Raw genomic sequence first — 26612 nt, forward strand, 5'->3', positions numbered from 1 at the left:
GCTCAGGAGTTTGAGAAGATACTTGCACCCTGCTTACCAAATCCCACAAGAAGGAGAATGTTGTGTTACACTTGAGTTGTTTAAACAATAACCTGCGGCATTTTTGGAAACCCCTAAACTATGACAATCATGATGTGGAGATGCCAGTGTTGGACTGTGGTGGACAGAGTTAAAAATCACATGATACCAGGTTATAGTCCAACAGGTTTATGTCGTGTGATGTTTAGCTATGACAATCAGCCCTTTGAAATTCAAACATCTTGTTTCATGAATTTCTCTCATTTGTATTTGTCCTGTTGGGAATATGTTGAGACTGGGGACTGTTTGTCACATTGTTATCTGCTAAATTCTAAATCAGAATTCAAGCTCAATTAATATCATTGGAGGGAACTTATCATAACTGACAAGAACATTTATAAGAACCCCTCCACACAGGGTGAATTCCACAGACTTGTATCAAGTAAATAGTGCTTCATTTTTCATTTGGAAAAAAAAATGTTCATTCTCTTTCAGAAATTTGAGCCATCAATTAACATGCGCCAACAAGGATTGATGTCATTTGAGGGCTTTGCAAGGTAATGCATGTCTCTTTAAATTGCTGTTTCAGAAAAGGCTATCACACCCACACATAGATGACCCAGTCCTTTTGGTGCACTAACAAGTGCTTCGTTCATATTTACCAATCACCTTCTCACTCTGCTTGCTTTATTTCATCTCGAAGGCTCCACTCCTGTCTGTACATGGACAAAATGTTGAACTGAAATCAAAATGACCACACACAGCTATCAAGCGCTTTCCTTTTCAGATTCTTGGGGGTCATGGCTGTCCCACGCAGGGGCAGACAGTATTTTGGCTTGGGATGATGTCAACTAATAATTCATATTTTAAACTGGTCCAATGTTCATGGCTCTTTATTTAGGACAGAGAATGACACATGAAGTAGAATGGAGCTTGATGGAATGTAATAGAGCAAGAGAAGCAAGGGAAGTAGTGACTCTTGAAAACAAGTTGATTGTGTTTCTAATAATTACAGAGCGACAGTTATCTACACTGCATTTTATACATCTTTTACAAATACTACTTTCAGGTTTCTAATGGACAAAGAAAACGCTGCTTCAAAGAACGATGAATCCCAAGTTAATGTCGAGGATTTACAGTACCCACTTTCATATTATTACATTGAATCCTCTCATAACACTTACCTCACAGGGCATCAACTTAAAGGAGAGTCCTCAGTGGAACTTTATAGCCAGGTATCAGATCCTTAACTTCCTTCTCTTGCATATCTACAGCTGTTCCCAGCTGGTTTTTGCTCTGTCCCCTTCTCTTTCTCTGTTTCTGTTTGTCTGCCTGGTAATCCATCTCTGGTTCTGTTTGTTCCTTGTACCTTCTCCCTCTATCTCTTCCTCCCTTTCCTTCTCCCTCTTTGACCTACTCTTTCTCTCTCAGTTGTATGTACTTTGTTGTAGTTCCATTCCTTCTCCAGTGATTTGGTGCCTGTTTGCTCTTTCCAGGTGCTGTTGCAGGGATGCCGGAGTGTGGAGCTGGACTGTTGGGATGGAGATGATGGTATGCCAATCATCTATCACGGTCACACACTCACTACAAAGATCCCATTTAAGGTGCAGTTCAGTTTAGTTTCCTTGGTCTTGTGTGATATAAATGAAGAGATATCAATAAGTGCTGGTTTAATGGCCATTCAAACTTTATATTTTCCCCTCGTAGGATGTCATTGAATCAATCAATCGCAGTGCATTTGTAAACTCTGAGATGCCAGTAATTTTATCGATAGAGAATCACTGTTCATTGCCTCAGCAGCGGAAGATGGCCGAAATTGTTAAGGTAAGTATTACAACTGTTTGTTCTCAGTACTGGGTTTGATAACTGCTGGGCGAGCTCTAACAAAAGATCCATCTACTTTTTAGAATGTCTTTGGAGACAAACTGGTGACAAAATTTCTGTTTGAGAGTGACTTTGCGGATAATCCAATGCTTCCATCCGTGTGGCAACTCCGAGGCAAAATCCTTCTCAAGAACAAGAAGCTGAAGGCCCATCAGACTCCAGTAGATATACTTAAACAAAAGGTAAGCTTTGTTCAGACTTTTCTGCTGGGTTGTAATCATAATTCATAAGACTTGCTGGTCCGGAAATATAATTACATTGGTGCCTTTTATACTTCTCAATGTCAGCTAACATTCTGAAAATCCAGATGAAGCCATGAAAATACCGATAGGTTGACCATACAAGGAGGTCACTGGATAGAGAGTTGCCTTGAGCAGTAGTTAAAAGTCACACAACACCAGGTTATAGTCCAGCAGATTTATTTGGAAGCCCTATTTTTCAGAGCACTTCTCCTTGGCAGTACTCAGAAAGCTAGTGCTTCCAAATAAACATGTTGGACTACCACCTGGTGCTGTGCGATTTTTTAACTTTATCCACCCCCAGTCCAACACCGGCTACTCCACATCTTGAGCAGTACTACCAACCAGACTAGACTTTGGGGTATAACCACCCAAAATAATTTTTATTATCCCAGTGGGTGGCACCTCCAGTTGAATCTATTGAATCCCTAGGGTACAACAAAACCCAGGAAAATCAGATTGGAGCGATTGCACATCATTTTTGATCCATTTGCTGAAATGGACAAAAGATCAAGCCTACAAAGCTTCTTGCATTGATTTTCATCCATACTCTGTATCCAGGCAATCCAGTGCAGTCTGTCTCATTGTGTAGAGGGGTAAAGTACTACAAAGGATAGAAAATTAACTGCTTCAGTTACATGGGACATTGCTGAGACCATATCTGGAGGACTGTGCACAGTATTGGTTTCCTTATTTAATGCTTTGGAAGCAATTCAGAAAAGGTTTACTTGACTATTACCTGAAATGGGCGGGTTGTCTTATGAGGAAAGATTGGACAGTTTAGGTTTTTATTTGTAGGATTTCAAAGAGTAAGAGATAACTTAATTGGAATAAATAAGATTAAAAGGAGTCTTGCAAGGTAGATGTGGGAAGGGTGTTTCCTCTTGTGGGGGAATCCAGTTTTTAAAAAATAAACGATTACCCATTTTACACAACAATGTAATAAAGTTGTCTTTGGAATTCTTTTCCTGAAAAGACAGTGGAAAAACTAAGCTTTTGAATATTTTTAAGACTGAGGCAAGTAGATTCTTGATAAGTAAGAAGCTGGAAGGTTATCGGGGATGAGTGGGAATGTGGAGTACTCAGATCAGCTTTGATGTAATTAAATGGTGAAGCAGACTCCAGGGCCAAGTGCCTGCTCCTAATTCGGATGTCATATGAATGTTCATATCACCAACGCACTTTAAAAAATATTGTATGTTCAGTCAGAATAAACATGATCTTGTGTTTGACAAAATGGTTCAGATTTTTGAGGATGTAGTTGGATAAGGGGGTACCTGTATTTGCCATGTACTTGAATTTCCAAAAGGCATGTGAAAGGTGCCACATGAAAGGTTAGTATATAAACTAAAGACAGAAGGTTTCGCACAATATGTTAGAATATGGATTAATAATCAGGAAACAATTAAACATGTCATTTTCAGGTTGGCAAGCTGTAGCTGTGAAGCGCAGTAAGTGCTTAAACTGGGGCCTCAGCTATTTACAGTCTATATTCATGACTTCGACCAAGAGACCAAGAGTAATATATCAAAATTTACTGATGATATAAAACTAATTGGGAATGTAAACTGAAAGGCAGACACAAAGATTCTTCTCAGAGAAATGGGCAAGTTACAACCAGGACAACTGGGTGGACAACTAGGTGGCAGCTGGAATATAATGTGGAGAAGTGTGAGGTTGTTCATTTTGGATTTTAAAATAAAAAGCAGACTTTTATTAAAAGTGTGGTGCTTCTAAGTGTTGGTATTTAGGGAGGTTGTACAAGGAAAGTTGGACATTAGCATACAAATGATTAGGAAGGCCTATGTCAATTTGGCTTTTATTGTAAAGGAATTGGAGAACAAGAAAAAGAAAGCTTGTTATAATTTGTATATAGCTTTGGTGAGACCATGTCTAAAACACAATTTTGGTCTCCATAACTGAGCAAGAATGTATTTGGATTAGAGGCAGTAAAGGGTCATTGCACTGATTACTGTATGAGAGAGTTGTCCTGTGTTGAGAGTATGAGTAAATTCAGCCTATATTCTCTAAAGTTTAGAAACATCAGAGATAATCTCGTTAAAACATGCTAAGTTCTGAAGGTGTTTCACAGGGCAGACACAGTGAGCTTATTTTCCCTGGATCAGGAATCTTGAACACAGAGGCAGCACAGCGACAGCACAAGAGGTCAGTTGCTGAGGAGAAATTTCTTTGCTCAGATGATCACAGCCCTCCCATGCTACAAATTGTAGGCCATTCCCACTCATCGTACTCTTCCTTATATCCCCTTGTATTTCTATTTGAACACCTTAAATCTGTGTCCCAGCTAATGGGAACAGCCTTTTTCTTCTGTTTAATTTGCCAAAGTCTGTTACAATCACATGCATCTCTATGAATCTCCCGTCAACCGCCTTTGCTGCAAAAATGACAACCCCAGCTTCTCCAACCTAATCTTATTGTTAAATTCCATCATCCCTGAGTCCATTCTGGGATAGCCCCTCAAGTGTGTTTTGATCAGATACCTCACTGGGACAATGTGCTGGAAATCAGGCCTTACTATTCCCAGAGTCATGACAGATTAGATTGTACAGTGTAGAATCGGCCCAACCAGTCCACACCGACCCTCCGAAGTGGAATCCATCCGGATCCATTTCCCTCTGAGTAATGCACCTAACACAATGGGCAATTTAGCATGGCCAATTCACCTGGCCTGCACATCTTTGGACTGTGGGAGGAAACCGGAGCACCCGGAGGAAACCCATGCAGACACTGGGAGAAGGTGCAAACTCCACACAGTCGGTCGCCCAAGGCTGGAATTGAACCTGGGACCCTGATGCTGTGAGGCAGCAGTGCTAACCACTGAGCCACCGTGCCGCCCCAGACTTTGAAGATTTTACAAAGCATTCCCAGTTTACTTGTCAGAAAACTCCGCTTGATTCTTGAAGCATGGTCTGTCTTTTACAAACCTACGCCTAATGCTTAATATGAAGGACTACCAGTGAAGGTCTGGTAGTCTCAGTCCTGAATTTTTCAAGTGATCGCTGCTCGAGGGCTTGACTGGGTGAGAAGGTTCCATGTTTTTATTGCCTGGCATTTTCTGCATGGCTTATTGGTTTATCAGTCGCTGTGCTGAGGTTGCTGTACTGACATGTACTGTGTTATATCTCACAGGCTCACCAGCTGGCCAACCTACAGGCACAGGCCAGCAACGGCAACCCGACTGGTCTAGGTAGCCCAAACAATGACGAGGAAGATGATGAAGACGATGACTACGACTACGACTATGAGTCTCTCTCTGATGGTAGAAAACATATTGTGTCTGATCTTTTTTTTATTCTTGATTTGAAACCACACCTTTGTTTAAAACAGAAGCACTCTCTCAGCCTCATGTTCTGTTTTCAGATTCACGTTCTTTGCAAGAATGTGCATTGTATCGGTATGTTTTTAGACTGATGTCCCAGCAGTTGATCGTTAAAAATACTGACTAGATAAAGCAAAGCGGGAGCATTGTTTTACTTTGTAAAGATCCCAGTGCAGAGTGAATATGAGTGTCAGCTGAATAAGGTGGAGTTGTGTCTCACCACGCACAGCAAACTGTCCAATCACAAGGTGACGTTCTGTTCTAGGAAACAAATGCTCACTTGTGTCCACATGGAAATTCCCAATCTCAGCTGTCCTGTCAGAGGCCAGTTAGGACCATGGATGAATCATCCCCTCGTGAAAGTTGGTTAGTCAGAATCTCATGCACTCTGCTTTCTGGGAGAGATTGGCAGTTGAGTCAGTCAAAGAGGGAATGAGCATTTAAATAAGGGAGTGCTCTTTACTTTTTCACCCTAATTGACACCAACAACTAGTTTCAATCTGGGTTGTTAATGGAGGAAATTGGCATTGTTGCTTCACTGAGTTGAATTCAGACAGAAATTGACACCACAGGCATTATAAAGACACGTGACTGTAAGGGAACCAGCTTTGTTTGGTAGTTTTAATTGGGGATGGAGAGTCAGGGAGGCTTAGGGAAAGAATTGCAGAACTTAGGGCCTGGCCACTGGTGTTGAATTACAATAGCACAGAAAAGATCATCTAACCCATCAAATTGATGCAGCTCTCAAAAGCAACCCAGTTAGTCCATTCCCTGTTCTATTTCTGTCTTGCTCCACATTTATATTTCCCTCTAGTGCTCATCCAATTTTCTTTTGAAGTCACTGGTCACATTTGCTTTCACCACCTTCTCATACTACAGGCCATTCCCATTTGCTACATTCTTCCTTATATCACCTAGTATCTCTGGTTGATCACCTTAAATCTGTGTTCCCAGTGTGTGCACCATCAACTAATGGGAACAGCTTTTTATCTGTCTAATTTGCCGAAATCTGTTACAACTATCTGATAATTATCTATGCCTCTATGAATCTCCCCTCTGCTGCAAAGATAACAACAGCCCCAAAAGTTAAAGATTTTATAAAGTACAGAGTATTTCCCAGTTTAGCTGTCAGTTTGATTCATGAAGCATGGTTAGTCTTTTACAACCTATGCTGCCTCTCCTTCATGAACTGAAACCTCTCCATGCACCTAAAGACTTTTATTTGGATTATTTTTTTCTAAAGCCTCCTCCAACACTGACACTGAACTGACTGGTGTGCAGTTACTAGTTCTGTCCTTAAATTCCTCCTGGCACCTGGGCACTGTCTCTTGGGATGTTTTGAACCTTATATGGAAAGCCATTTCCTGAATCCAACCCAGATCTCCTTTAGCAACCTGGGATGCAGGGTTACAGGGATGGGGATGGGTCTAGTTAGGATGTGCTTTGGAGGGTCAGTATGGATTTGATGGGCTGAATGGCCTGATTCGACAGTGTAAGTAGTCTATTCTACAAGCCATCTGGCCTAGAGGACTTATCCTCTGTAAGTATTTTGGCTGCATTCTCTTCCTCGGCAAACCCAGCTGCAAGATAACCATTAATTATTCTGGATATGCTGCACACTCCCAAACATGTATCACCTTCTTTGTTTCCAATAACCATGTCCTAATTCTTGTAAGCACTTAATATTTACATACTAACTGCCAATATTTGGGTTCTGTTTAATGTTAACCGCCATTCTGTTCTCACATTTTCTCTTTGCCAGGGAGCAGGCAGGAAAGTAAGGTTAACACTGCAATCAGATTCACCATGACCTGTCTGAATGGTGGAGCTTGAGCTAGTCCTGGTCCTACTTCTTATTATCTTATTCATTTCTCCCGTCAGTCTATTGCATGTTTATGTCTCACTTGAAGAATTGACTAGACATCCATCCTACAAACACTTTTGTTTTTAATTCATTGCTTCTTTATCTCCTTTGGTTCTTCTGGTAGGGAGTTACCTAACCTACACCAATAGTAAGGGGGTTGAAGAAAGGGCTGGAGCTGGAGATGTGTCGAGTTCTTGGAATTTGTAAGATTGGAAGAGCACTGACAATAAATATAACAAGTAGTGTGCCCATTTCCAGCCCCATATAGACTTGTACTTTCAATTGTCTGAATGGCACAGAGAATCATTAACATTTATCTTTTGATTTCCATTTTGTGGGGAGCTTGCATCTTCAAAAGGTATTGAATTGATCAGATTCTGTCAACAGTTTCTAGATGTTGACCTGATATGTGCTGCTAATTTAAGTTTCTTAATTGCGTTTGATCAAAATCATAGCGTTAAAGCTCAGGTTTTTGCCACAAAGGAGATTTTCTTCACCACAGTGAAAATGGCAGAATATCTCCAGAATCTGAGGTTTCATTTCCTGGTCTGATGTTTCTCATTCCCGCGGGGGTGAGAACGAGGGTAGTCTGTAGCTTGCATACAAACAGTTCATAGAGGCAGTCATGGTATTAATGATCAGCTACCTCTGCTCAAATCTTATCTTTGTGTTAGGGAACCTGAGTGTGCAGACCAGGTCCAGGTAGGAGCAGGTCAGATCTCAGTGCATAGCCAGAGTATTCCTTGGGAGTATTGACCTATCCCTGTGGACTTGGTCTCAGAACGTTTTGAGGGTGGAGGTCACAGACCCTTTCGGGGTGGAGTGGATCAATCAGGTCTCCTTCGAGGCAGGCATCAGATGGCCTTTAGGATTGTTAGCTATGAAGAAGGGTTGCGTTAACCTCTTGCAACTGTCCAACCTTTCAAGAACTGTCAAAACGAGTCAAAAGTGTTTATATATGCGGATATTTCCTCAATAGAGCATGATCTAAAGTAATCAATCTTTTTCTAAATTCAATATGCATGATTACTTATTCAAGGTGAAATGCCATTATAGGTGAATTAGGTAAAGATGACGGATGGAAGTAGGCACTAAGATGGCATAGCGGGTATGAAGGACCATGGGGGGAGTTGCTGAAGGGTATCGGGTTGCACTTGGGCTATGAGGGTCTGTAGGAGATGGGTATTGGACATTAGAAGGCAAGTGTGTGTGAAATGCAGTGAGGGAGGTGTGAAGGCTAGAGGAAGGCTATTTTAATCTTTTATTTTAATTTTTGGCCACGGAGCGAGAGCCCTGAGATTGGCTTTCCACCCTGCCCACCTCCAGAGATTGACAGACTCCTCAGATCTGCTAGATCACCTACCTTGATGCTAGGTTGCACCCATACCTCTTCCCCCATGCCAGGCTGAAAATAGTCAGGATTTCTCCCACTTTTGCACACGTGACCTTGGATTGAAAATTGGACCTGGGTTTCTGCTGCTCAGGTGGGTGCTTAGACCCATGTGTGGACAAGGAGAGGTGGGGCACATAATTTGTTGGCATGGACCATTCCACAGGGTAGGGCAAAGGCCGAATCCAGTTTTCTGCAAGACATGGATCTACTAGCACAGAAGTAATCTCAGTAAATGGTGCGGAAATCATGCTTTAGGAACATAGGAACAGGAGTAGACCCTTCAGCTCCTTATGCCTCTTCCACCATTCAGTAAGATCATGGTTGATCAGTGGCCGAACTCCATTTATTGACTTTTGGTTAGCAAAATACATCTCTTTGGATTTCAACTTATTATATTGCAGGGATCTACAAGAAACAAGCTTCTGTTGAATGTAATTCCTAAAAATAAATGTAAACACAGATTCAATTTGGACTCACCTCCCCCTCTAGCTCAGCACCTTCATGAAGTAGGTATATAAACCTGATCATTCTCTACTATTTGTCCTTGTCCTGTGATGAACTGCAGCCATAGCCCACTCTGGAATAGGCACACGTGTGTAAGCATTGTTCTGGGGTCTCACTGACTGGACTGTGCTGTTAACTACCCTGTCGGGCACCAGTCTGTTGAATGAAACACTTCAACATGTGTAAGAGAAAGGGAAGTAATGGAAAACTGGGGAGGAATGCTCCCAATAGGTCAGCTCATTGGCAGCAGGTGGGCAGGCATTGCTGTTACTCACCTGTCTCCAGTAAGGGGCATCAGGTTGACCACTCATCAGTGCAGTCTTAATGACTCGCCCAGCACCACCACTGCCACTAGGTGACTGGGCAACCTGACAATTATATTTAATTGTTCCAGAGTTTAATGCAGCCTAAAAACATCCATATGGTAACAATATCCATTAAATGTTAATGCTGAGATTAACACGCCCAGCCAAGATAATTATCAAGTGTGTAATTTAGTTAATGCAGTTCAGGTCTTCCAGACTAACACTGAGTCAGCTATTGTATTTATATTTGTCATGCCAAAACAACAGTCTAAACCACATTAACTATTAGGTGTTCACAGATGTTAATGCCTGTAACACACACAACTAGCCTGAAGTGTCACTTTCACCTCAAGAGTATTATAGCTGCTCCTGTATGAAGCAAAAACTGAAGAATGAGGAGGTTGGGAATATGAGATTCAAGTAGTTTCAAAGGCAGAGAGACCGATTTGATGTTGGGGTGTGAAATGTGAATGGGCCCTTTCCCCTCGTTGATTCTTCCATGGGACATGGGTGTGACTGGCAAGGCCAACATCTGTTACTCGAATTGCCCTTGAATTTGTACCATTCCAGAGGACAGACCCATTGCTGTGGTTCTGGAATTACATGTAGGTCAGACCAGGTAAAGGTGGCGGAACTCTTTCCCTTAATAATATTACTGCTGGGTGTTTATGACCAATCAATAAAAGTTTCATGGTCACTGAGACTACCTTTTGAATTCGTGTTTTTAATTGAATACAGACTCCACGAGCTGCAGAGCAGTGACTGGGCTTCTGGATAACTGGGTCAGCAACATGACCACAGCGCCATTCTTCCCCCAGCTTTTAAAATGTACACCTCTGGCTCGTGACAATATTGCCCAAGATTTTTGTCTCTTCAGAGCTTGTATTTGAAAGTAGTTTAAAAGGCATGTTGGAGAGATGAAGGAGTGAGCTGCAGTGTTGGGCTGGATAGAAGGCCTCCCTCAGTTCTCAGAGATGGAAACCAAGCTCCCAGTATTAATTAAACACCCCCTAAATCTCACTCTACCACCCTCACCCAAACTCTATGCTCCTCTATTCTTCAACATAAGCTCCCATTCTTTGATCCTCTGTGCATTATTCTAAATCTCTCCTTTGACTCTTCCAAGCCCCCTCAGATCCCCCATGTACCCCTTCACCTCTCCATGCCCCCATTGACACTGTCTTTGCCCTCTCAGATTCCTATTCTGCCCCATACCTCCCAAGTATCCTCCATAGCCTCTACTCCAGTATATACAATCTGCAGGAGCCATGCAATAGCAATTGAAGTTGTTTTCCTTACAGATGTAAAAACAAACCTGAAACAATCTAATAAGACTCTCATAAACCTCTTTCTTTGATGTTGCAAAGATAAAACCTTCCTTCTGCAGGGAAAATGAGGTTGTTGTAAGATATTACCATTGCTGAGAAGGCCAGTATTTCTTGCCCATACGCAATTGCCATTGATAAAGTAGAAACTGTCACTGTCACCTTCAACTGCTGCCATTCACCTGGTGCAGGTACATCCTCAGTGCTCTTTGGAAATATTTATAATCAATCTGTTCAGATGAGCTATGACATACCTCTGGAATAGGTGGGTCTTGGGACTTGAACCTTGGCTATCTAATCCAGAGATAGGAAAACTACCACTGTGCCACAAGACTCCAGCAGTGCTACTTTGAAAGGGAGGTTAATCCCATAAGTGCCATTACGTTTTGTAAACAAACAATCATATTGTCAGAACTCTTATCAAAGGTAGATCATCTTATTTCTAGTTCCTTATGTTATCAATTGTTCGTTGAGCAGTTACCTCAATAAACTATTTGCTAAGCTAACTACTTCTAGAACTCAGTCAAGCCTTCATGTTAGCCATAGGTGTCCAAACATTAAATTGCAGCGAGAAGACCCTGAAATTGAAAGAATAGATGGCATTAAGTTTCCATTTTAATGCAAATTCACTATCTATCACAAGAAAGGGTAGGCACTTATATTTCTCTTAACTTACAACAAGAGAATCATTTTCAAAGACAGGGCTGACTGTACATTGAAATCACAGTACCAGAAGTGACAGGATGGTATTCTAATATTTTTCTGCATTTTTCAATGTAGTACAGTTCTTTCTCCAATGAATAAAGTACTATAATACATGTCAACATTTACACAATGTGCATCAATGTAATGAACAATTGGCTCTTACAGGAAAATCCAAAGGATGAACCACTGCATTAGCACATATCTGCATTACAATACAGCATTCAGTTATAACATTGAAAGGTGTTAAAATGTTTTAACGTTACCTGTCAGAATATTCCTGATTCCTGAGTAGGATTCCCTGCCATGGGCATTAACATTCCAAGAAGATGTACTTCCTTTGGACTTCCAAAGCCCACAAGAGCTTTCAAAAATAGTGTGCAGGTGGAGACGTATTGCTCCTGTGGCCCCCACAATAGGAACCTGATATTAAAAGTAATTCATTTTGCACTTAAGATGTTCTTTTCCGATCTGTGAAAAGGCCACATGAAAATGGCACGTGGCCAGGAAATCGTTTCCCTTGCAAAATAAAAAAAAAAGTTCTGCATTTGGAAGGCATTTATTATCTTCTCAGGGAGATGAAAATCCAACTCCAAAAGCCATGTCCAAACTACAGTTGCATATGGAAATTGTGGGAGCAACATGTGTAGAAAGTGAGATTCCCCATCAGCACTTCACACCCTGTTATATGTTAAAAATGCACCGAATGATTGAAGCTGCCAGTCATAAAAGACTAATTCTGGTAATATTGCAATGACCTATGTTCAAAGCACTCTGTCTTTATTGTTAATATGGTTACTCAGTTGTGTGTTCCTCACACACTCTGTTAATACTCCGTATCACAAATCCAGCTCCATTGCCACTGAATTTGTTACAATTATTTACAGTGATCCAGAGCTGAACCAGATTGTCACATTGCTGCCACATTGGATCTTAAGCTGATCATTTATCCACATATCTGTGCCGTCGGTAATGCCATCTACTTCCGCTTTTGGTTAAATTGCCTGACCTCACAGCCACCTCAGCTCCTATGCTGATAAAACCCTCATTCATCCATTGTTGGCTCTACTATTCCAAATCACTCCAAGCCAGCTTTCTACCCTTTGCCCTATTCAGACATTAACTCCTGTAAACCTCTAATGCAGTTGGTCTACTTGCACTGAATCCTATTCTCCCATTAGCCCTGAGCTGCACTTCCTCCCAGTTATGGAGCACCTCAATTTTAAAATCCCCACCCGTTGTCAAATCTCTTCATGGCCTTCTCCCACACCCACAGCCCTCCATTCCTCTGCATCTACAATTTCTGGCAGCTCCTCCAGCCTCGCTAGCCTCCAACATGTCTGCGTTCCTCCAGGTCTGGCCCTTTGTTCATTCCTGATTGTAATCACTCCACCTTTGGCAGCCATGCTTTTAGCTGCTGGAACCCTAGGCAGTGTATTTCTTGGCATCCTTTACTAAGTTAAAGGCACAATATTAATACAAGTTGTTGTGGTTTTCCTTGAGTGGTTATTCATTTCTCTCCAGTTTTACTAACATTTAATATTTCTTAAACTCACTGTGCTGACTAATTTCTGACTCTCTGCTTTTATTCCCTCTCTGTCTTATGTTCTTCTCCTGTAGCTGATGCCCTTCTTGCATCCTCCTCTGCTGTGAATGACCAAGAAGGTAAAAGTCCCAGTTTCACAACTGTAATGCTGAGGCTGTTGACGGTGCTGCAATGTGGGGATGGCAGGGCTAGGGTGGGCCTGTATTATCAACCGTCAATTCGATGCAGCCTTTCCATTTTGGAGATACCTTAACACTTTCAAGGTGTTATTATTTGGGCTTTGACTTTGCGAATCTGACTCAAAAGAAAAATTGCAGCAGATGCTGAGGATATGAAATTTAAAGAAAGAAAAATACGAAATGTTGGAAATACTTAGGCCAGGCAGCTTCTGTGAAAAGGAAAACCCTTCCACAGAACGGGGAGAAATTAGAAATGTGATAGATTCAAGACTCTGAAAGGGGAAGAGTTAGAAAAAGACCAAATAAAAAAGTTTACAAGATAAGGGAGGTTGGTTGATATAGTTTTGGCGATGTGAAGCCAAAAGGGAGTGGCAGTGGGACACACGAGGAGGTAGGCATGATAGAATGATGAACAGTTTCTGTCAGGAAATGCAAGGACAGGTGGAATAGTAAAACCAAAACCTACAAAGTGAAAGGAAACTAAATGGGGGCAGAGGTTCCAGTTGGAAGACTGCAAAGAACCAAATCAAAGAATGAGGTGAAACTTCTCAATCTATCTTGGCCACTGCAAAAGGCTGAGGGCAGAGTGATCATAAGGTGGAGAATGGAAAATGCCAAGTCACCAGAAGCTCAGGGATCCACCTGCTGACTGAGGAGAGGGCTGCTGTAAATAGTTTACACTCAGTTTATAATCAGTCTTCCCAGCCATATTGTGAACAGTGAACACGGTAAATTGCAAGATGTTGGTTTTCAACAGGAAGGATCATTTTGGACGGATCATTGTCTTCAATTTCCCCAACCTCCAGCAAGATGCCCGCACCAACCACATCTTCCCCTCCCCTTTTAGCATTCCGAGGCAACACAGCCTCCACAACATCCTGTCCCACTTTCTCAGTCACCCCAAGTCCTTACCAAGCACCTTTCTATGATAGCGCAGGAGATGCAACTCCTGTAGTTTTTCTGCCTCCCTCAGTACGTAAAAACCTCCAAACTGGACCCTTCAATCTTGGTTGTCACTTCCATTCTGTGGATAGCTGATCTAGGATGTGGCGGAATGCTGAAAGGGGGAGTGCAGGAAGCAGAGATGGCAGAAAATAATCCATCTGTGGTTTCAATAATACCAGCCTGAGGCAAGAAAATTAGTTGCCATTAATTCTCTCTCTCTGCAGATGCTGCCTGATCTGCTCAGTGTCTCTGGTATGTATGACTAGTGAGCCTGTCACTGCTATCCCAGTATCACATCTTACCTTGGAAGAAGAGAGAGGCACTGGGATAAACAGTCCTGCTGATACTTTAAGCAGTGCCTCATGCAAATATCAGAAATACTGACCAACTAGAAGTTTCTGATAAACTGACATTACATTGCTATAGAGAATAAGAATAGTAGTTACTAGCCAGTTATCTTAAAAGGTTGCTTGCATTGTGAGGTGAAATTCAAGCTGAGAAAACATTCCAGTGTATCTTCTGGATTGATGATTTATTGCTGCCATCTGTACCAAGATACAGTGAAAAGTGTTGTTTTGTGTGCTTATATAGGCAGATTGTACCATACAAAATACATCAGGGTAGTCGAACCGAGTGCAGAATATAGTGTTGCAGCCACAGAGAGGTCAGAATTAACATTGAAGAGGTCCATTTAAAAGTCTGATAAAAGCGGGGAAGGAGCTGTTCTTGAATCTATTTGGACATGTATTCAAAAGTTTATGGCTTCTGCTGGATGGAAGAGGGTGAACGACAGTAGAACTGGGGTGGCAGGAGTCTTTAATTATGTTGATTGCTTTCTTGAGGCAGCGGGAATGTGGGATGCTGTGTAATTAAAATGTGGTAATGTCCACACAAAACAGTTAATAATTGCCACACGATTATTGCTAATCTAACCAAAGTGAAACATAGCTCCCCTTCCTTTCTTATTGAATTGATTTATTCTACTTAATAACCATTAATAGCTTTCTGATGAGGTTATAAATTCTTTACATTTTTTCTGTATTCAGCTTATTATTTTCTGCTTCTGTTTTTCACCTAAAATCCAGGGCAGATGTTCACCTCTTTTGTTCACCATATGCTCTGGAAAGAAATGATATTGAAATGGGTTTTACTGAATAAGACATGGAATAATGTTGCCACTGCACATAAATATTTCAGTTGGCACATTGTTGGAAGTATATTCGCAACATTAATCATTCTGTCACCATCAGTGCCAGTGAAGGAAGTTTTCCATTATAACTGTTTTCTAAATGCTTTTTTTTTGCCTCAGACAAATGAGTTGACCTTGCCCACAGTATTTGCAAAAGACAAAGTAGAAACAGCAGATTGAGCACACCCAAGCATCACATTCCAGGCGCCATACTTTATTCGTGGACACAGAGTCACTTGGAATTGCTGTCTGCCTACTGGAACTGAGCAAACAGATTCTAATCCTTACAATATTCCAACAAAGCAACAAGACTGTATCAACCTGTATTAACTTCCCTACAATTAACACTGTGAACACTTGAAGGATACCTCTCCACATTGACAGAGTACATTATGTGGTATATCATTCCTTTTGTTGTAAGCCAGTGCATCATTTGACTTGGGGGTGATGTTGCAACTTGCTCCTCCACACTTCAGAGATTGCATCCTGTCTGCAGTACAGGTGGAAAATTCCATGTGCAAAGCATGTGGCAGACTTGTGTGCATGATTCACTCCAATAAGCCTATTGCTAAAATGGCAACAAGATCACCTTTCACCCAGTTAGGAATCAGGCAAGCAGTCAGCAGGAGTGTGAACCACTAATTGTGAAATTGCAATCCTGAAAGGGCCTAAATTCAACATCCCTATTTCATAGGCAGATTGAGGGTGCACTGATTGGCAGTGCCAGACAATTTGGCCTGTGCCATATTTGCCTGGGTATTTTAGCCACTGCTTTACTTTGAAATCTGCCTGTAGTGGTTTCAAGCCTGTTCCATTAATATGAGGCTCCTGTGCCCACTATACAGAAAGTCCATTCAATAAGTCAGTGGTAGCAGGAATTCCAACAAGTTCAGGAATGTGTAGGTTCGCTGCATTAAGCAGGGTTAAATATAGGATAGGGGGAATGGTTTGTATGAGTTACTGTTCGGAGGGGTCGGTGTGGACTCATTGGGCCGAAGGGCCTGTTTCCACACTGTAGGGAATCTATGATTCTAAGTGTTTCAGGCTCTTAGTGGTCTATCTGGTAGTCCTTAATCTGGAGCCCACCCACCTCTACATTACATTAATTTTCTGCAGCCTATCAACCTGTACTTGGCCCACTTCCCATTTGGCTCTCTCTTCACCCCAGGTTTATTAAAATTGAAGGGTCCAGAGTTCACTGGATTCATTCCTGTTTAGCATGGTTCTTCTCATATAAATGCTTCAGAACCCTGGAACAACTTTGCAATGATGCTAGGGAGCAGCCCATCACTGAGTATAAATAGCACAGTGTAGGTGAAGTTAGAATGCACTCGGAAGACTCATGCAAGCACCTAACTTGAACAAGGTATATTCATCTCCATCTAATGTAACTATTAGTCAGAGCCTGTATAATCATCACGTACAGCAGTGTTTAAAATTAAGATATAATAAATAGTGTTATTTTGAAGTCTAAACCCAAAGGAACTTCTTGACATTGACTTCTCCTTGACCGGGCAAAAATGAGGACTGCAGATACTTGAAATCAGAGATTAGATTAGAGTGGTGCGGGAAAAGCACAGCAGGTCAGGCAGCATCCAAGGAGCAGGAAAGTCGACGTTTCGGACAAAAGCCCTTCATCAGGAATAGAGGCAGGAAGCCTCCAGGGTGGAGAGAAAGTAGCATTGAGTACAATAGGTGGATGGAGGTGATAGGTCAGAGAGGAGGGTGGAGCGGCTAGGTGGGAAGGGAGATTGGCAGGTAGGACAGGTCATGGGACAGTGCTGAAACTGGTGAAGTCCACACTGATGCCCTAGGGTTGAAGTGTTCTCAGGTGGACAAAGAGACGTTCTTCCTCCAGTGTCGGGTAGTGAGGGAGCGGCAGTGGAGGATGCCCAGGACCTCCATGTCCTCGGCAAAATGAGAGGGGGAGTTGAAATGTTGGGCCACTGGCAGTGGGGTTGATTGGTGCGGGTGTCCCGGAGACGTTCCCTAAAGCGCTCTGCGAGAAGGCGTCCAGCCTCCCCAGTGTAAAGGAGACTGCATTGGGAGCAACAGATACAATATGTCACGTAGATCATGTGACTACCTGGTCAGGTCCACGCCCTCCAACAGCCCACCCTCCCGTCCTGGCACCCTCCCCTGCCACCACAGGAATTGCAAAACCTGCACCCACACTTCCTCCCTCACCTCCATTCAAGGCCCTAAAGGAGCCTTCCACATCCATCAAAGTTTCACCTGCACTTCCACACGTCATTTATTGTATCCGTCGCTCCCGATGCGGTCTCCTCTACATTAGGGAGACTGGACACCTCCTCGCAGAGCGCTTCAGGGAATAGCTCCAGGACACCCGGACCAATAAACCCCACCGCCCCATGGCTCAACATTTCAACTCCCCCTTCCACTCTGCTGAGGACATGCAGGTCCTTGGCCTCCTTCACTGCCGCTCCCTCACCACCTGACACCTGGAGGAAGAACGCCTCATCTTCTGCCTTGGAACACTTCAACCCTAGGGCGTCAATATGTACTCACCAGTTTCCTCATTTCCCCTCTCCCCACCTTACCCCAGTTCCAATTTTCCAGCTCAGCAGTGTCCTCATGACCTGTCCTACCTGCCAATCTCCCTTCCCTCCTATCCACTCCACCCTCCCCTCCGACCTATCACCTCCATCCCCACCCCCATTCACCTATTGTACTCTTTGCTACCTTCTCCCCAATCCCACCCACCTCCCATTTATCTCTCCACCCTGGAGGCTTCCTGCCTCTATTCCTGATGAAGGGCTTTTGCCTGAAACGTCAATTTTCCTGCACTTCTCCTTGACCAGTCTGTCTTGAACTCAAAGTCATATTGTGACATCAAACCACACAGAGAGTTATTTGCCTCTCTCTTCTGTTTGTGAGTTCATTGTGATCATTCCTCACCTCTTACTAGATGCTACAAATGACAAATGGACAGTTGGCAGCTACAACCAATGATAAAAAGGCAAACAATTCAATTTATTCCATGTATTTTTTTGAAAGATCATCGAGCTGCCATCTTTCTTTCTCCAATAAGCTGAACATCACCAGTAACAGGAGTTTGAAATGTGATATAGGTATAAAAATGATCACCTTTTGGAATACATTGGTTCCAGCTTTCAGGCCAGTCACTTTAACTGCAATATTGGGTGAACTTTTAGAAATTATATTCAAGGTCACATTGATAATCATTTAGATAGTGTGGATTGAACAGGATAACACAGTCAGGATTTGGTAGGGACCAAAGCATTTGACTGAATATTTTGTTGAGGTAACAGCAAGATTCGGTGTGGTGTACTTGGACCATGAAAAGGCATTTAATAAAGTGTCACATAATATACTTACCAGAAAAAGTGAATTAAATGGACAGAAGGAGTTTAGATATCAAGTTAATTGAGTGACAGGAAACAATGTGTAGTGGTGAACCAGAGGAATATGTGCAGTGGGATTCCTCGGGGATCTATACTAGGCTCAGAGCTTTCCTTGATCGCAAGTAATTACCTAAATTTGGGTGCACGGGGCAGAATTTCAGAAGGTGTACATGACACAAAATGTAAAAGCTGTATGAACCAAGAGGAAGATAATGATAGATTTGAAAAGATCACAGACAGGCTTGTGAACCAGGTGTGGCAGATGAAATTTAGTACAGAGGTGTGTAAAAGATTCCATTTTGGTAGGAAAAACAAAGGGAGGTAATATAAAAGATATAATTCTAAAGAGAGTGTAGTTGCAGACAGATCTGGAGTAGTGGTGCACAAATCATTATAGAAAGCAGGTTGAGAAAGGAGCACACAAAAGCTTGGTTTTACAGAGTAAAGGAGGTACAGATGGCTGGTAAGTGCAAGACTATGTGCTACGCTCTGCTTTCAGTGGGAACTGCACAATGTATATTTATTTTTCCTGACGTGTGTCAGTGTGTGGGCAGTATGTGAGTTACAGTTAGACTGGGCAGTGATATCCTGGTGGTCAAATAACCCAAACACACATTCACAACAGCAAAATAATGAGAATGCTGGAAAACTGAAGCATAAAGTGAAAAATACTGAACACTCTCAGTAGTTTAGGCAGCATCAGCAGCAAGAGAATTAAAAGTAGCATTTCAAGTTACTGAGCTTTCAATGGAACTGTCAGCACTCGCTACCCTAGACTTACACAGGGCCAAGTGGAGGAGGGATACTGAAGGCACATCGTCCTGAGGGGAAGAGGGAGTGAAGATTGTGAAAGAAGCCTCACTGCAAAATCTTAGCAATTCTTTCTGTTCTGTATGGAATGATTTTTTGAAAAAGAAAATCCATTTTATTGCCATTATGTGGCAGGCATGATATAAACAAATGGGGCGATAAGGTTAATGTTGCTTAACACTTGGAAGCTGACTCTGGCACATTGCGAGATTAACAGTAAGTACTGCCGAGCATAGAGACAGCTGCTATGTCCTAACAATTTTACTGTGGTTTTGAACAGCCTATATGCATTGCTTCACTCTGTACCTAAATAGGAAATGTGTGATGGATTTTGTCTGGGAATGAAATTGTTTGAACATAATTATGCTTTAAAAAAGGAATTTTCCTGTGTACTGGTTTGAGCCAATTGTACCTTTTGCCAAAATAGTTTGAATGATAGACATGGCAGTGGCTTATCACTTCTCCCCTGTACCATGTGCTGTCTAGAAATGGGATCAATTGTGGATGAGATGGGAATGGTATAGTGATAGCCTGTTCAGCTTCTAACCTCATCCACCCCTCCACTTCAAATGGGAGATTGTTTCCTTTTAATTTTAAATTAAAATATGTTTGTCACATTCTGTTGGGTATACTTACAATATTGCAAAGCCTAATAACAGTAACTCTCTTTAAATAACGTTGTTTTCACAAAATATACATGGCACAGCTGTTGTCAACAAACCTGCTCATCCATTCACTAATTGAGAACAGCTGTCCCATTTAAATGTGTGTAAGTTGGGGATTATTGCAAAGAATAAGCTCACAAAGATTGTTCCATGTTTTGGGATCAGGAGCGATTTGTCATACTGGGCTGAGGATGTTAGCAGGTGGTTGGGTTAGTTCACTGCCACCAATCCTACTTTTCAGATACTTTCAATCGACCTGTTTGGACATAGGCTCACCTGCTTCAGAGGTTTGCTTTCTGGCCTAGAAGTAGGGACACTACCATCACTCCACCAATCCTCCTTTCTGCTTATTATGTAAGCGCAGCTCTGAAAGGAATAGTGGTGGATGGATCATTAAAGTCCATAGTAGATACTTTCTAATCCGCCCGTTTAGAGATGCTATAACACACCTTAGGAGCAGATGGGATTTGAACCCAGTCTTCCTAGTTCAGAGCTAGGGACGCTACCACTGTGCCACAAGAGACCCATAAGAAATTTGCTTCAAATTTATGAATTGCATTTAAACCTTACCAGCTGCAATGTTGCGATTTGAACCCATTCCCATGGGGTATTAACCTGGTTCACTAGTCCAGTAGACATTACAATTACACTACTATTTCCTTGGCCAATTCTCCATGTTTCAAACCAACACAACTCGGCCTCTTGATTGGGCACTGCAGCAAAAATGCAAACTAACAGTTAGTGGGAACCTACATATTGAAATGGAAACTTACTACAATCAAGATGACATTGAAGCATCCTAGTCCCTGCAGTGGTCAGTAAAGGTCTGTATTGTGCTTGTGAACAATACATGCTCCATCGCCATGGACACCCTGTTATGAACCAGACCAGACCCCCTCAAAACATTCTAGATGTTAGCCTAGACTCTAACTTTTGCTTATTTTAAAGGTGGATGTGAGGTGCTGGTTTCAGAAGTGTTATGACTGGTCAAACTACTCAACATTAAGCAAAATACAATTTATTTAAACCCTATAGTTAAAATACAAAGAAAGAGAAATTTAGAATAACTTAACTGTTGGAAAACTTAACTGAATATGAGACACAGTACCAATTAGATTAGATTCAACTACAGTGTGGAAACAGGCCATTTGGCCTGACCATTTCCACCGACCCACTGAAGAGTAACCCACCCAGAGACCCATTTCCCTCTGACTAATGCACCTAACACCATGGGCAATTTAGCATGGCCAATACACCTGACCTGCACATTTTTGGACTGTGGGGGAAACTAGAGCAACTGGAGGAAACTCTCTCAGACATTGGGAGAATGTGCAAACTCCACACAGACAGTCGCCTGAGGCTGGAATCGAACCTGGTTCCCTGGCACTGTGAGGCAACAGTACTAGCCACTGTGCTGCCTACTAATTACTAATTAACTGTTCCAATACAGTAGCATCCCATAAACACACCCCTTGGCAAAAAGGCAGATGCACTTGACTTATGCAACAAGATATAATTAATCACATGATAACAATAGATAGAGTTATCGTAAATGATTAGATATGATGACAGCTATCAGGAGAAGGGTGTGGCACATTTGCTTCTGTCAGGACTTGTGCAAAGTTAACTGTTTCTTCATTTGAGGACGGTGAGCCATCATCAGGTTGGATGGAGCTAATGTAATCTTCAGCATTAACTCTTCCAGAACCATTACTTCTTGCTACATAACCTACTCAAGTGAATCTGCTGCTTGGCAAGCATTCTGTCAGTGTTATAAAACTGTCTCATGAGAGTCTGTTCCTTCCTTTCCAGACAACATTCTCGATGACAGGCCTGAGAGCAAGCCGTCGGGTGATAAATATCACTTTGAATATTCAGAAGAAACTCCACGGAGAATCAAAAAAATATCGACTGACGCAACGTTACACAGCAAGGAAAAGACAAAGCAAAAAAGATTCATTGTGAGAAACTGCACAGTTCCATTTCTGCATTAAGTCACATTAAAAAAATGCTTTGTTTTTTTCTCCTGATGAGGATAGCAACTGCATAGCAGTGTAAGGACCTAACCACAGCACAGGTTGGGAGTTGCTGGGCACTGCTGGGGTTTAATGGGGCTTGTAGTAAATGGAGCACAGGAAATTGGCATAGGAGTAGGCTGATGGCTAGGAAGTGCAGATAACAGAAAGTACTCAATGCCTCTATATGACATTGTGTTTTTTTAAACTCAACCATTTGTTTTAAATGGACAAACAGCGTATAGAGGGATGTTGCATGAATGCATTTGATGTCACACTGAACCTCCCATTCCAGAGACTTGTGCGTGTAATTGAGATTGGCATGCACTATGGTACTGAAGGAGAACTGCACTGTCAGAGACCCTCCACCGCAGAGGTAGCTTCACACCTGTAGAGTGGCCCTGTGGTTGGGCGAGGGGGAAATCCTGCCCTTTGCTGCCTCCCTGCAATTTAGGTGGGACCCACCTTCCTGCCCAGAGGCTAATTGTGAGGCTGGTCAGAGCAAGCTGCCAGCCTTGGAATGAGCAGCAGCGTGAGGGCACTGCCCAGCCTGTCCTCTACCTGAATAATTCGGATCTTCCTTCACTGGAGTCAGACGGGCCAACAATGATCAGGAGCGTGGCCGACTGGGACTAAACCTCCCCAGCACACCCCACTGTCCCACCCCACCCTGCCAACAGCTGCTGCAGAATTGCCGTTAGTTTTTCAGCCAACGTACAGGATACTGCCATTGACATCTACCCTTATGTCTTTGAATGATCAATGAAATTTAAAACCATGGTTGGTCAACTCTTACAGGTAGACTTACAACTTATGGTATTGTTTGATGCTTCCCTGTTGTCCTGACCAATATTTAACTCTCAACTAACGTCCTATTTTTTTTTTTAAAATGTGATCTGGTTATTTTATTGTTGTTCTCACTAAGCACAAGTTAGCTGTTGCTGAAGTCACTGTACTTCAAATGCACTTAATGGGCTGTAAAGCATCTTGGGTTACTTGGGAGTTATGAAAGGGGCTACATAAATGCAAGTCTTCCAGTTACTTATTGAGGGAATTAATGTGTCTAAATATTGAAAGGAAACATTGCTTCCATGCGTGAGGTGGTGCTCGGTGGGCCATAGTTTAATTGCTGTTTACTTAATTCCCAGGTTTATGACATGGAGTTGGGTGAAGAGTTCTACCTGCCCCAAAACAAGAAGGAGAGCAGACAGATAGCACCCGAACTCTCAGACTTGATCATCTACTGCCAGGCCATCAAGTTCACAGGTACCTGTCAGGAAGCGAATCCTTGTATATCTTTGTCTGTCATGTAACACTTGCCAGTGATGGTTTTATTGACCAACATCACCTTTATGTGCACGGAATGAACAAGAAGTGAATATAAGAGTGTGAGTCTCTTGAATTCTGATCAGGAAGGTCTGTTGTTCAGTGTCTAAAACAGCAGGAGTATGGAAGCTGGCAACATGTGGGAGGCTGAGCACATTGGAACACATTCGGCCCCTTGGAAGGCCGAAAGGCTTGTTCCTGGGCTGTAAATGTATTAGAGCAGAACATATCCCCATATGGCCCAAAATAGAGTTGATTGTTAATAATGATTATTTCTGAGCAAAATCGTCGTCTTCATTAGATCCTTGTGAATTTAAAAGAAATAAACTGAAATGTTTGATAAAGTGGAGTCAAGGGGTATGGAGATAAGGCTGGAACAGGATACTGATTAGGAATGATCAGCCATGATCATATTGAATGGCGGTGCAGGCTCGAAGGGCAGAATGGCCTACTCCTGCATCTATTGTCTATTGTCTATATCATTCCCAAGCTGTACTTGCAGTAAGAGACAATCATATTCTTCCTTGTTACTATATCCCGATCTCTCAGTTCCCAAGAACACCCGCATGTCATCAGGTCTCCAAACACAGGCCTATCTGGACTCTGGGTGCACACAGATCGTTCTGAGCTCCTGGTGCATTGACTTTGTGGACATTTTGAACTCCTCAAGGGTACTGTGTAAGATGCTGAACCAGACACGTGGCACCCTTGCTCCCTTGCATCCTATCCAGCTGGCACTGTACCCCCTCTCCAGTTGTTACCCTACCTCCACTCCAACTGGCATCTCATTTACTTGGCATCTTACCCCTACCAATCTGGTAATTTGCACCTTTTTCCAGCTGGCACCTGGAACTAGCCTCCTGTTGCCTTCCCCGCCAGCCACTGTATTGATCTGGCACCCTGCCCTGCCAGCACCCTAGCATCTCACTCACCTTATCTACTTACAGTTTGACAGCAGTGACTGTCAGGACCTTTATTTTTAGAATACAGGGGCAGGAATTTAGAAGGTAGGGTTTCGAATTAGGGGTCAATCTTTTTTTTTAAAAAATGGGGTCGCCTAGAAGTGGGGTGATTTTTCTTTCTGAGAAAGTTTTTGGAACTCCCCCCTAAAAATGCTATTGTGTTGGAATCAGTCAGGTCAGAGGTGAATAGATTCTTGCTGAGCAAGGTGGTGAAAGGCTTTGGGGGATAGGTGGGAACGTGAATTTGAGATTACAGTCTGATCAGCTGTGGTCTTATTGAATCGGGAGCTGAATGGCCTTCTCCCTGCTCATTGTCAGAATGTAGTTATCCTGTCACTAATTAGTTAACATTATTACCAGAGTTGAAAAATGTGGTGCTGGAAAAACACAGCAGGCCAGGCAGCATCCGAGGAGCAGGAGAATTGACCTTTTGGGCATAAGCCCTTCTTCAGGAATGGGGCTGGTGTGCCAAGTGGGCTGAGATAAAAGGTAGGGGGGAGGTAATTTGGGGGAGGGGTGCTGGGAATATGATAGGTGGAAGGAGGTGAGGATGAGGGTGATAGGCACCAGTCATACCTGCCTGAGATCTGTATGAAAAACCTTTAGACTGCTGTCAATTTGAGTAAGTGCTTTCCTCCATAAAACCTAACCATCTTTAACAGCATATTGCTGGGGCTTTAGTGTCACTGTTTATGTCAATCACAACTGATGAACGTTATCAATATGGCCAAGTCACCAAGATGGAGAAATAAAATGGAAGGCTGCAACTACATTAGGATAAACATGAATGGATTCTGCTGCCTTCATTCATTTTCCTGTGCCAGTCACTGATAAAATAGTCACATAAAGAATCCTGGCAAAAAGCAACATTTCCATTCAGCTACAGGGCAAAGCTGCAAGGAGCTTAAAATATCATCAAAAACTTAACTGTTGGAAAAATGTGAACCCTTCAATGATGACCCTTTGTTTTTTTTTAAAATGGGAACAGGCCTTTCGACATTAAATGCAGCAGGATCAAGCAGAGGCAAAGTGAAACCCAACAGGAAGTCAAATAGAATGAGCCCTGGGGAGTCAATGACATCAATTAAGGCATCTGGAAGAGGTAAGTGGGTTAGGTCAGTGTTTCCCACAACAAACTTGGATCTAGTCACAAAATAATTGATTCACAACAATCTGATTCCATTTAAAGTGCATATGTGTATGAATTGTCATTTTATAAAATCGTTACTACAAATCCAGAATTCTCTGAGGCTCGCAGGAAATTCCCATTAAAACCTAAAGGATCTGGCTGTTGACGTGCAACTTATCCAGTAACAGCAGCTCGGGTGCTGGTTGACAATTGATGCCCTCTGATAATAAACATCATTATTCCCAAACATCTAAGCAGTAACTAATCGCTGTTTCAGGAAGGTTGAGAGTTTTCAGTAACTGAGATTCTTCAGCAGCAGCTATTCCTGTGTGATCTTCTGTGCTGCTTTGTCAGACACCCTTACTGACCTGCTTTGCCACGGAAATACAGACTTAGCAGTTTTACACCACAGACTTTGAAATCAAGAGGAGGAGTTTAAAAGGGACATATCAATTTTGCAGTAAACTGAACAGGTTGCCTATTTTCCTTTTGCTTATAGAGGAAGATGAAACAATAGGAGTCCTGTCTATTCTAAGGCTTTGTGCCTCAGAGATATGAGGAAGTGACACATCAGTTTCTATGTCTGAACAGTTTGCTTCACAATGCTTTTAAAAGGTCTAGACTTGAATTTTTGTAATGTTTGTTTCACTGCTTCTTTCTCAATAAGCACATTCAGGCCTAACTTATATCCTGCAGATCAGAGAATAATCAATTACCACACCATGTTAGATGCTGAACAATTGAGTACAACATTCCCTTTGATCAGGCAGAAAACATTGAAACTCTGATTTTGCCAAATTGTCAGCAAATGTACGAAATGAGCCCAGTAGAGAACGTAATGGTTTCTTTTCCAAACCAGTTAGGGTTGAACATCAGCAATGGGTTT

General features: G+C 42.3%; 1 protein-coding gene across 2 annotated transcripts in view; it reads left to right on the forward strand.

Annotated features, from left to right (window-relative positions):
• Positions 1 to 26612, forward strand: part of plce1 (phospholipase C, epsilon 1) — a 366594-nt gene that overhangs the window by 300129 nt on the left and 39853 nt on the right. Inside the window, exons 15-24 of one of the 2 annotated variants that reach the window (XM_072557765.1) lie at positions 514 to 575; positions 1088 to 1253; positions 1515 to 1622; positions 1726 to 1842; positions 1926 to 2084; positions 5292 to 5421; positions 13195 to 13239; positions 22107 to 22255; positions 23458 to 23575; positions 25586 to 25699. In XM_072557765.1, the coding sequence (XP_072413866.1) occupies positions 514 to 575; positions 1088 to 1253; positions 1515 to 1622; positions 1726 to 1842; positions 1926 to 2084; positions 5292 to 5421; positions 13195 to 13239; positions 22107 to 22255; positions 23458 to 23575; positions 25586 to 25699 (1168 nt within the window). The remainder of the gene's footprint in view (positions 1 to 513; positions 576 to 1087; positions 1254 to 1514; positions 1623 to 1725; positions 1843 to 1925; positions 2085 to 5291; positions 5422 to 13194; positions 13240 to 22106; positions 22256 to 23457; positions 23576 to 25585; positions 25700 to 26612) is intronic. The other variant, XM_072557766.1, reaches the window with a different exon arrangement.

This window comes from Chiloscyllium punctatum, chromosome 38 (genome assembly GCF_047496795.1).
Source record: "Chiloscyllium punctatum isolate Juve2018m chromosome 38, sChiPun1.3, whole genome shotgun sequence".
NCBI classification, from domain to species: Eukaryota; Metazoa; Chordata; class Chondrichthyes; order Orectolobiformes; family Hemiscylliidae; genus Chiloscyllium; species Chiloscyllium punctatum.